The sequence below is a fragment of the Bos grunniens genome, chromosome 8 (genome assembly GCF_055505025.1).
Source record: "Bos grunniens cultivar Pamir isolate PY7600 chromosome 8, Bosgru_T2T1.0, whole genome shotgun sequence".
NCBI classification, from domain to species: domain Eukaryota; kingdom Metazoa; phylum Chordata; class Mammalia; order Artiodactyla; family Bovidae; genus Bos; species Bos grunniens.
The window spans coordinates 109,523,412-109,535,656 of NC_141172.1; the positions used below are offsets into that span (position 1 = coordinate 109,523,412).

Here is a 12,245-nt window from a genome sequence, read left to right on the forward strand (position 1 = left end):
TGCTGACTGTGCCCCCTTGATTGTGTATTTGTCAAGTCAAGATTAGTCACAGCAATTCAGGAAATTTATCCTCCAACCTCCTGCAATTCCAAACACCACGGCTGACATTTCGGGCCGCGCGGTCGGGCCGTCCGTCTTCCCGTGGAGGACACGCTTTCCTTGGCGCTTACCTTTCGGGAGCGCTTCCTCTGGTGCCGGCCGCCCCTCTGTCACTGCTTCCGCCAGAATTAACTTCTGGTGAAGCTGCTTGTTGCGGATTTTCGACTCCTTCAGCTCCCCCTGCAGCTTCAGGACCTGGGCCTGCAGGTGGGCCACAGCCTCCCGGGAGGCAGGGAGCCAGCACACGCTTCCCAGCGATTGCGACGCTTTTATCAGGACGGGCAGGCGGGACTTCTTGGCATCCTGTAAACACACCGGGAGAATAATGACCACCCTCCCCAGGCCGCAGTCGACCCGCTCGAGCCGACCTCAGACAACAGGACTCAAAGGGGCTGCCGGGCCACAGCCTCTGTGCTTACGCCCGGCCCACAGAGCTTGTGCCTCAGCAGGCCCCCTTCTGAAGCCCCCAGCCTCCAGAGGGCGCCCCTCTGACTGACAAAGGCCAAGCTCCCCACCCCCACCCCCCCCCCAACGCCCTCTGGCCCAGCCTGCCGCCTCCGCATGTTCCAGACGCTCTCCGCACGGCAACCTTTTCCCAGCGCGGTCTTCTGGGCGACATTCCTCAGAAGGAGCATCTAGGAAAGCTCCTTATCTGTGTCCTCATTTCCCATCCTTTCTTCAACCCAAGACAACCTGCCTCCCGCTCCAGGCCACAAGAACCACCCTACTAAGGTTTTCGGGGCTACATGGCCCTAGCCCCATGGCTATTTCTCAGGCCCGCGGCTCCTGACCTGCCCACCCTATACATGCCCTCCCAAGTCAACCGAAAGCTCAGCTCTCTGATCCATCACCCCGGGCCCCCACCCGCCGACCCGCTCCAACAGCCTCTGCCTGCGGAGTCACGGCAGCCTCCACTTGCTGCACGGCCCCAAACCCGGGCGTCACTTTTAAAATTCCCTTTACCGGCATCACCCACCTTCATCACGCGCCAGGTTCCACTGATTCCAACTCCCAGGCTGTCTCTGAATTCTTTTGCCTCTTCTCATCCTCTGTGGCCCCCACCCACCTCCAAGACGCTGTAAGCACTCACCCAGGCCACCGCGACAGCCTCCCCAGCAGCCTCCCCACTCTCACTCCTGCCCTTCTAACCCACTGGCCATACTGTACCGAAGCAGGCAACCCCTCCTCCTGCTTAAATCTACCTTAATCATTCCCCAGTTCCCGTATGACAAAGGTCAGTCTTTACAGCACAGCCCACATGCTGTGCATGACCGCAGACAGAGTGACCCACCACGGCTCCCCCACGCCCCCAACTCCCCGGCCACAGGGACCTCCTACCGCTTCCTCAGAGTGCTCGGGTCCCTCCACTCGGGGCCTTGGCACAGGCCGTCTGCTCTGCCTAGAACACTCTTTCTTGCCCACCCCCACCTCTCCCACTAATCCCGATACATTCATTAGGATTCAGCTCAAACACGCCTTCCTCAAGAGAATGGGGCTTGGTTCCTCTATGTACTCACTGCTCCCTTGGAATTCTCCTCGGAAAATATTAGGACCATTATGGTAAGTGCCTACGCGTTTCCGTCTGTCTTCTGCACCAGAAGCTGTACTCTCTCCGCAGCTTCCAGCGTAAGAACTCAAATACGGCAGGTACTCAACAACTAGGTGTGGCATGAGCCTGCAAACGCTATCCTAAGAGGCCAAGAGGGGGTGCCTTTCAAGTGGAGGAAGTTTAAACACACTCAAAGCTGAGAAGAAAGATGTGAATCTAGAATTCAGAAAGAACTACGACAACTCAATAAAAACACAAGTGAGTTAATTAAAAGATGGGCAAACCACCTGAAAGACATCGCTCAAAAGGAGAAACACAAAGGCCAGTAAGCAGGTGAAAAGACGCTCAACTCATCTGTCATCAGGAAACTGCAAATCAAATCACAGCAAAATACCACCCCCCCCTACCCCTTAGGATGGTTAAAATCAGAAAGATAGCAATGATCGTTAGTGAGAATGTGGCGGAATTAGAGCCCCCACATCCTGGTGAAAACTTCTGTAAACTAGCTACAGCCTCTTTAGAGAGAGTCTGGCAGTTCCTCAAACCATTAAACAGAGTTACTACGTGACCTAGCAATTCCACTCCTAGATAGATACTCCAGAAAAATAAAAAACACATGTATACCCAAAAACTTGTACATGAATGTCCACAGCAACATCAACCATAATGTCTAAATGTCCATCAACTAATGATCGAATGAATAAGCCGTGGTATATCCACACAGGACTATCATTAGGCCGTAAAGAGAAATGAACCACTGACACCTCCTACAACATGAACGACTCTTGAAAAAGTTATGCTAAGTGGAAGAAGCCCGTCACCAAAGATCGCAGACCACGTGATTCCATTTACATGAAACATCCAGAACAGACAAATTTATAGAGACAGAATAAAGCTTGGTGGTTGCCTACAGCTAGGAGTGCACAGGTAGAGAAAACAGGAAGTGACTGCTAAGGGGTTCAGGGCTTCCGCCTGGGAGAAAGACATGGTCTAAACCTGACTGTGACTGCTGAAGGTTGGGAAACTCGGGAAGGAGGAAACCAGCCAAGCCTCTCAGGAAGGAAAGAAGACAGAGCTCTTCCTGCACGCTCTAGGACGTCCAATGCTCTCCAGGGTTTTCTCCCGTAATCCTCAGCTCAAGTCTGCATTTCTGGAGCTCACAGGGTAAGAGAAGTTATTATGCCTATTTTCTGGACAGAGAACTGAGACATCAACCAACCAGACCAGTATCGAACAAGAAGAAGGCTGCAGAGCTGAACCTCAAACAAGCTCTTCAGACATTACTGCCCGGTTAAAGAAAGTGAGACCCTTTCTACCCCGACATTCCAGGCCAGAGGAGACAAGAGGTTCAAGGACAAGAACAGTCTGCGGTGGTGACGGGGACATGTGGGAGGGGTGGGCGCCTCATCAAAGAGGACTGGGAAACGACAACCATTTGTTTGGCCCTCCATCTCCACCGATCGATATTCCTGGATCTAAATCTGTGTGTCATATGGCAGCAGAGAAGACACTCCAAGGGCACGAACGCCAAAGTCAATTTCAGGCTAGGAGCCGCCGGCAGTCACCCTAACGCCGCTTCCAAAATAACGCCACCCGAAATGCTACCTTATGGACGCCGAACAGAGTCCCACCTACCACCTTATTAACGGTGTCATCCTGGATCTCTCACTTGGGGAGGGAACGGGGACGGGGACACACAAACCCTGAGCTCCTGCCACGGACACGGCACGAGGCACTGACCACATACTGCCTCTCTGACCCAGCACGCCAGCCCCGGGCGCCAGGTCACAGGATCCCCTTGGAGCCCCTGAGAGTCAGGTGACTGCCGCAAGGACTCAAAGCAGGTGAACAGCCAGGCCCAAAGGAATCGCTGGTGTATCTGTACAGCATCTCGCCTCTGTCACTGAACCAGAAGTAGGTCTCGTTTCTCTGTTTCGCCCCTGGGCTGCAAAGATGTTCTTCTTAACAGGGTGCCAGAGCTCCAGCTTCAGTTTGAGGATTACTGACTCCTTGACTAACCACAAGCCACAAAGAAAACCATTAAATTTTCTTCTACTTTGCACAGATGGGAGGCCACACTGCTGATATGAGGCTCCCCCGTTCCTGAGAAAGGTGGGATTATCACATCCCTGTCTGCCTCTAAAGCCAGACTCTATGGGGCACGCCTGCTGCTCCTCTCAACAGCTGAGTCACTCAGGACAATTTTCTGAGCCTTCCAGAGCTTGCATTTCTTCCTATGCAAAATGGAGGTGATGCCTACCTCACTCATGTGCTTGGTGAGAAGATTAAACGGGATGCTACAGGGATAGAAATCTCGCGCTGCAGGCATATATAGCAGATGCAAAAACACAAACACAGCAGACTTCCCTCTGAAGACACCAACGAGAAGATAATTCCAAATGGAAAATTTTTTCAATATATTTGGGGAAATTAAGTTCATTTGATTATCCAATTTTCCTGGATGTAAGATGCTATCTCCCACGCAAATAGTGGGGAAAAACTCAGGCACGCACACACGAAACCTCGTTTTCCTAACATGCAGGTACACACTAAAGTAGCTGGGGCAGATGAGAGCATTTCTATTCCAGCCAAACTGCACACATTTGCATCTCGAGTACTGTTAATATAATGGCAACGTCTCTTTTTTTGGTCTCTACTGATATCTTTAGAAAACCCTTCTCCAGAAATTACAGTTTTGGTGCATAATTTAAAACAATCAAAAGCAATTTTGCTAATGATATATCTAACTCTCTTTGGTAGGCACAAAAGCAGTAATTTAGCGGTCAGAAAATAAACTTGATTCTCCATTCTGATGCTATGAAGCAGAGTATACAGTTATTTTTCAGATGCAAAACACCCCTCAGAAACAAGGGGACCAGCCGCCGTCGCTGGAGCCCCGGCACAAGCACGACCTTGCTCCTCCTCTCCCAGGCCAGTCCCGTCTCCCTGCTGTGGGGTCCTCAGCCCCAACCCGTCCTCCTTACAAGGATTTCAAACACTGCCAGGAGAGCCTGGCTTTTAATAATCGGGCATATTTGACGGTGTGAGAGAAGATGCTTAGAGAAAGCATCTCGAGTGAAGCAAACTGCAAACATTCGGCCACCAACACCCGACCCTCCCACTCAGGCCAGCGTGGGCTGGCGAGGAGGGTGACCCAGGGGAAGTGATCAGCTGTGCAGCCAGGCAGTGAGGGGCCCAGCTCAGCCCCCTAACGGCTGACCTTGACCATGGGCACTTGCGACCTGGCTTCCTCAGCTCCAACGGGTGCTGTAAGCATAAGAGCACAGAGACGGTGCCCACAGAACGCTGCCTCTGAGACACAAAGTCTGTACAAAGGAAAACCTAGGTTCTCGTCCCTGTCGCTCAAGTCAGGTTATTACAGTTTTACTGCAAGTTAAAATTTTATTATTTTACTGCAGGTCAAGTCAGGTTATCAGTTTTACTGCAACCTGCAAAGTAAGTCCATCAACGGGGGAAAATCATGTAAATTTTGGCATATGTCCCACAATGGAATCTTATCAGTCATTACAAGGAAAGAAGTTCCTGATACGTAACATGAGAGAGCTACAGGCAGATGTATAAATGTGACTCTGCTTTTTACGATGAAAACATAAACATACCATGAAAGTATATTAGCCACTCAGTTGTGTCCAACTCTTTGGGACCCCACTGACTATGGCCCGCCAGGCTTCTCTGTCCATAGAATTCTCCAGACAAGAATACTGGAGTGGATAGCCAATTTCCTTCTCTAGGGGATACTCCCTATCCAGGGATTGAACCTGCGTCTCCTGCATTGCAGGTGGATTCCTTACCATCTGAGCCACCAGGGAAGCCCTATACATATCATGGCACACAGATAAATGAGAGGGCTGGGATGGGGGGAGAGAGGGAGGGAGGGAAGAGATGTCAGCAACACTTTGGGGAAGGTGAGCAAGGACACACACCTCTAGGTGGAGGTCAAGATAAGTACAGGCAGAGGGAGACACCAGACTATATAAATATTCTAAGGTAGTAGGATCGGAGATCATGTGTAAGTGTTCTGTCTGTATGCAGTAGGTAGCTAAGTAAGGAGCGGGTGGGAGGGCTTACTCTCTCGGTCCTCCTGGGGAAGGTGGGGGTGGGGGCCTGCCGCCCCAGCGTCCTGCACGGCTCTTCCGGCCGACGTCCAGCACTGAACGCGGCGTCTGCCGGTTGCTCCTCCCAAGCCTCTCTCGGGCCCTCGTGTCCGCATCTGAGCGTGTCGCCCTCCACGGCCGAGGTCTGCACGGAGGCATCTTTCTGCTCAGCTTTGGACGCCTCAGCCCCCTGTGCCAGCTGGGCTCCCCAAGGCCACTGCAGCTCATCAGGTGGCATGGGAGACGAGCTGGCTTGGATGAAATGTCCGAATTCACCTCTTAGCTGAACGGCCACCTGCCTCAGCATCCTCTCCGTTTTACCATCAAGGTGTTCTTCCGTAGCCTCCTGCTCCGTCAAGCGCATCTGCTCCAGAAGCAGTTCACGGAGCATTTTCAGAAGGTCTGGCCTGTTTTTCCAAAAGGGAAAGGAAATGGGAGGACTCAGTTTTCTTCTATGGCCTTGGCCCCCACCCAGTTTCCCAAGTTTCCCCCTTGATTCTGGCCCGGATTCTGCTGAATCTAAACACCGTGAGCTCCAGCCGTGTGCCAGGACCCGCGCCAAGGAGGCTATCCGGTCACCTCCGAACAGCCACACCAGGAGGCACCTCACGTCTGCTTCACGGATGAGAAGAGAGCTGCTTTGACACAGGTGCCCAGCACGCGAGGGGCCGCACGACCACCTGGATGCAGGCTGGGCGTAGGACAACCAAACGGGATCAAGTGTTCATGACAACTGCAAGATCCGCCGTTCCTGCGTCCAGGGGAAAGGACGGCTTTGCATGAACATGGCCAACCTGGCAGGTCCATGAGTGACCTGGTCCGCCTGGGTGCATGATCGGCGCTCAGTAAAGCTGCTGGATGAAGGGGTGCTGGGAACCACTGCGGACAGAAACAGCCGTGGCTCTGAAGTCAGAAAAGATGGCTTCAAGTTCTAACTGCAATTCTAGGGAAGTGCAGCGAGTCTCTGACCACCTGATACAGAGAGCCAACTCATTGGAAAAGACCTTGATGCTGGGACAGATTGAAGGCGGGAGGAGAAGGGGGCGACAGAAGATGAGATGGTTAGATGGCATCACTGACTCAATGGACATGAATTTGAGCAAACCCCAGGAGACAGTGAAGGACAGGAAAGCCTGGCGGGCTGCAGTCCGTGGAATCGCAAGGAGCTGGACACGAGTCCAACTGAACAGCCACAGGGACTGAATAACGGTAGAGACTGAACACGACACAGAAACACAACAAAAGCCGAGTCTCCCTCCACACACGCTGCAAGGATTGAACCAAAGCATACATGGACAGCAGGTGCCTCTCTCGTCCCCTGCCGCACAGCCCGGGCCTCCCTGGGGTTTCAGCTGCAACTGCGGGGATAGCTCCTGTGGACAAATATCCCTCCTCCAGTGCCCCAGGCATCTCCCTGCGGCCCTGGGCCCTTTCCCAGGGCCCTCTGAGCTCATTCACGGCTCCAGGGGACACTTTCGACTAGGGGAGGAAAAGAGCCTTCGGGTGAATATCCCAGTCCCCCGAGCTTCAGAGGATTAGCCCTGACACGGGTTGACACCGTCCCTGAGAAGCTGGCAGGACAGCGGCCCGGCTCCCCATGGCAGGAACCAGACCATACTGCAGCCCTCCCGCCTCTGCCTCCCTCCCTCACTCTCTGCATCCCTCCTTCCTGCTGCCTGCAGTCACATCCTAAATCAATCCCTTGTACCCAGGTCCATATCTCAAGACGTTGCTCTCCCAGGAATCAAACCAGTTCAGCATGTAAAAGACTCTGGAGCAGTTCCAGAAGACTCGCTCGTGAGTTGTTTTGTGAGCCAGACGCTGTGCTAGGCGCTGGGGCTGCAGAGCTGCCTGCAGGACGTGCTCGGGGCAGATATGCACACCAGTCACCACTCCACAGGTTGCACAGTGAGACTCGGGCTCTGTGGGAGGCCAGCAGGCTTATGAGCAAGCAGCCCAGAGCGTCTACACTCGGGGTGGCAGGAAGAGCACCAGGAAGGGGCCTCCAGAGTTGAGGAGAGGTTAGCTGAGGGAAAGGAAGTGGAACCTTCTTCTAAGCAGACAAAACAACATGAACGGAGTCAAGACACACCGTGAAGAACAGGCAGAGGAGGCTGGGGAGTTAGGCGGGGAGGACAAGCCCTCTCACGGGCGGGGGAGCCATACGCGGCCTGTGTGACACGGGGCACGCCTGCTCAGGGAGGGACTGGCTGTGCACAGAGAACGAACGGAGACTCCATCAGCTGTGAGTACGGGGTGACTGCACGCAGAGCCCTTCTGTTCTGCCCTAGACACGTGTGAAAGTGAGGTCAGTGTTAGCCGCTCAGTCATGTCCGACTCTTTGCAACCCCGTCGACTGTAGCCCGCCAGGCTCCTCTGTCCATGGGATTCTCCAGGCAAGAATACTGGAGTGGGTAGCCATTCCCTTCTCTAGGTGATCTTCCCAACCCAGGGATCGAAAACGGGTTTTTCGCATTATAGGCAGATTCTCTACCATCTGAACAATCAGGGCAAACCACTCCAGTATTCTTGCCTGGAGAATTCCACAGACAGCGCAGTCTGGTGGGCTATAGTACACAGGAGCCCAAGAGTCGGGCACGACTGAGCGACTAAACATATGTAAATGACAGCAAAGCAGAAAGACAAAAGTGTCCAAGGCGCACCACAGGACTCAAAATCCAGTTAGACACGTCCACAGGACAGAGACGGGAGACCCAGAGCGGGGGCACCCGTGGAAGGCATTCAACTCCCACAGCGGAAAGAAGAGTCAGGCAAACGTCACGCCCCGAAAGTGAGACCCAGAGAGACAAGTCAAGGCAACTTCAAAACCACCGCACAGGGAGGAGCCGGGGGGGGAGAAGGGCAGAGCAGGGCCGCGGACACAGACAAGCCGCTCCTGCAGACAGGCTCCACCGTTACTAAAGACCGCCGGCAAGCTGCAAAGCAGCGTCCACGCTCAAGGAGACAGAGAAGCCAAAGTGGCCTGAAGAAGACTTAAAGAAGCATGTCTCCATCATCTGAAAAATAAAGGGAGGAAAAGAGATTCATAAAAATGAAAGGAACTTATGCAACGGGGGCAGAAAATTATGAAGAAAATAAGAAGGATAGGAAGAGGGGGAAGCAATGAGGGAGGGGGCCAGCTGGAAAAGGAAGATGCGGTCAGGACGGGGCGCGGTGTGGTCAGGAGAGCAGGAGAGGCCTCATCCGGACCAGACCCTTCCCGCTGCTGTGGTGTCTCCTCACTTCAAAACACCTGGCCAGACAGACCAGAGCTACCAAGTCCTTCAGCGCACTCCAGCCTCCCCGTCCTCTGGGCCTTCGCTGCCACTGGAAGTGACAGGCACCCTGGTGCTACCTTCCCACTGGGCCCTGTAAGGGCAGAACCGACAGCTGACTCATATCTGGATTCCTAACACCCAGCTCTGGGGCAGTCACAGCACGTGGAAATATGGCGGAAACTAAAAGTATGGAAAACAGAATTAAAATGGGTGGTACATTTTTCACTTCTAATATGGAGTCATCTAGACGACACCAACCATCTTAAAATTCAGTAAACTCAGACTTCAAAAATATTTCTGGTATTTCAAGCACGTTAAACTAAATTTTCCTTTCCTCTCCTTCCCTTAATTTAGATTAAAAATAATGACAATTGCTACTGAGCTAGCCAGAGGAGGACCATTACTCACAACTAAACAACATACGATAAAATCCAGGAAAGAAAGACTTACAAATGGGGAGTAAAAGGTGGTGAAAGAGGCCATTAGAATACACCAAAGTGGGAGTGCTGTTAAATAAAGCATTTCAAGTGTTGCTCTGCTAGAAATCTGAACAGCAGATTCATTAAGCTGTCGCCACAATCAGGACCTTTCTAATGGTTCAGTTCGAGGGTCTTGTCAGAGGCCCAAACACTGTTTATTCACCCTGAGCATCTCTGCCGCGCGGAAGGCACACGGGCAAAGGCCCGGACACTCACTAGCACCTACGGCGCCAGATCCGTTACACTCAGCACCTTCCGTCCTCACAGGGAGACTACGATGGGCTACTGGCCCATCTTACAGATGCGGATTCAAGATCTCCCAGCAAAAGTGGCAGCCAGAGGCTGCAGAGCACAGGCCTCTCTGACTCCAGAGAGGCACCGTGCTCTTTCTCCTCTAAACGTAAACCTTCTGCTTTGATGCTGAGCTTCTAGCTGCCAGTATATTCACTCAAATATTCATCGAGCCCCTCCCATCTGTCGCGTAAAGCCGTGAAATGCACGGTGTGAGAGAATCCTGGCGCTGGGACTTCCCTGGTGGCCCGGTGGTTAAGAGTCAACTTGCCAATGCAGGGGACACGGGTTCAAGCCCCGGTCCAGGAACGAAGATACCACATGCCACGGGGCAACTAAGCCTATGAGCCACAACCAGTGCAGCCCACACACCCGCGAGCCCACGCTCTGCAGTGAGAGAGGCCCCGCGGCGGGAAGCCTGCACAGCACAACAGGAGAGGGCCCCGGCTCGCTGCAATGGAGAAAGCCCACGCGCGAAGACCCAGCGCAGCCGACGGCAGATTAGCTGAAAAGGAGAATCATGACGCTGACGCTTCACCACAGAGACAGACAGTCATACAGACACTGATGTCTAAATAAGGCAACACACAGCAAGGAGAAGTACCAGGAAGAAGGGCCGGTAAGGGGGGCGGAGGGCACCAGTCCCCAGACGGAGTGAGACGCAGGGATTCTCGTTAAGAGTGGGCGGGAGAGGCCTCTCTGCGGAGCTGAGACACCACCTCGTCCTGGAAAAGAGCGCTGCAGGAGGAGGGAACAGCACCCCGTCCTGGAAAAGAGCACTGCAGGGGGCGGGAACAGCAGTGCCAAGGCCCTGAGGACAAGCTGGGATGACCTTGGGGGGGACAAGCCGGGATGACCGAGGACAGAAAGACCCGTGTGAGCAAGAGTGGGCACTGACAAGAGATGACCTTGGGGGGGACAAGCCGGGATGACCTCGGAGGGGGACAAGCCGGGATGACCTCGGGGGGGACAAGCCGGGATGACCTCGGAGGGGGACAAGCCGGGATGACCTCGGGGGGGACAAGCCGGGATGACTGAGGACAGAAAGACCCGTGTGAGCAACAGTGGGCGCTGAGAAGACAGAGAGACAGGCTGAAGCCGGGCCAAGAGGCGCGAAGCTCACTCCAAAGGCGACAGGAACCCACGAGAGGGTTTAAGCATAGAAAAAACATAATCGCATGTAAGTTTTTAACGAGTCAGTCCATAAAGCGCTTTCTTTAAAAATGAAGTTTAAAATTTCAAACATCAGGAGATTGGGAATACAAATTTTGGGTTTTTACTGATGGAAGCTCTGAGTCCACGTGCTTTCATGACAGCAGGGATTTGGGGCTGAAGAGCTCCGACCTGCCAGGAGGGAGCACCCAGGCCCTGAGTCCCTGCACCCCACCATCTGCCGTTCTTTCCCCAGCTCACGTCACCCAAGTGCCCCAGGTGGTCCTCAGAGAGAGCTCCGTGCATCTTCTAACTCTTAACACAGGAGCAGCTGACGCTGAGGAAACCCGTTTCTCACTTATGGACACCTAACTCCCTGTGATAATATACCAGAATGGGGTCCCCAAGCTCCACAATCTAACGCCCGATGATCTGAGGTGGGGCTGACATAACAATAATGGAAATAAAGTGCACAATAAATGTAGTGCACTTGAATCATCCCAAACCACGCCCAAACCACGCCCCACCCCGATCCGGGGAAAAACGGTCTTCCAAGAAACCGGTCCTTGAGGCCAGAAAGTGGGGGCCTGCTGCCCTAGAGGACTCAGCTAGAAAATGCTCAGCAGATGCCAGGGGCTGGGGAGGCCGCTCTCTGAGCTCAGAGAACACTGCCATCTTTCAACTGAAGAAGCGCCCACAAGGCTGAGCCCACCAAGGACACGAGCACTACCAGGCTCCTGGTCGTGCCAGCAGTGCCGGGCGTGGCACCAGCTCCATCTGTCCATCTGTGCTGGAGGAGGACAAAGCTTTCATTCAACACCCGGCACACGCCAGCCATTCTCCTTGAACAGCGTTTTCCCGCTCCTAGTGGCGACCCCGCGAAGTGGTCGGAGAGATGGAGGAAGTGAGAGAGGAAGGTGCAGCTCCCTCTGGCTCCCAAGCCCAGAGCAGCTGCTACGGTGGAGTGAAAAGAATGGGCAAGAGGAGAAATCTGCTCCTAAAGGACTAGTTTTGATAATACATGTGTACTGAAGACTTCTTTTTTGTTTTCAGGAAAACACTCTGGAGTGTTTCCTCGTAGAGGAACAGCTCCCAGCAGATATAATGAGAAGGGGATTGTGGTTCAAGCTCCACGTAAGACAGCAGAGTCACAGCTACAACGGAAGTGGTGATGCTGCTGGAGACACTGGGAGGGGTTTCGGGAGGGCGAGCCCTCACGCGCACAGCCGGGCAGGCCTTCCCCAGCTCCCAGGAGCGACTCTGAAGGGTCTTTCTCAGCTCT

General features: G+C 53.5%; 1 protein-coding gene across 38 annotated transcripts in view; it reads right to left on the reverse strand.

Moving 5' to 3' along the window:
- The window catches only part of CDK5RAP2 (CDK5 regulatory subunit associated protein 2), a 183,952-nt gene that overhangs the window by 55,070 nt on the left and 116,637 nt on the right, over positions 1 to 12,245 (reverse strand). For all 38 annotated transcript variants that reach the window (XR_015168772.1, XR_015168771.1, XM_086413953.1 and 35 more), the window contains 2 exons: positions 5,738 to 6,170; positions 171 to 402 (listed from right to left, as the gene is read on the reverse strand). Coding sequence is in view for 36 of the 38 variants with exons in the window: in XM_086413953.1 (XP_086270079.1) it covers positions 171 to 402; positions 5,738 to 6,170 (665 nt within the window). In the remaining 2 variants the exon portion in view is untranslated. The remainder of the gene's footprint in view (positions 1 to 170; positions 403 to 5,737; positions 6,171 to 12,245) is intronic.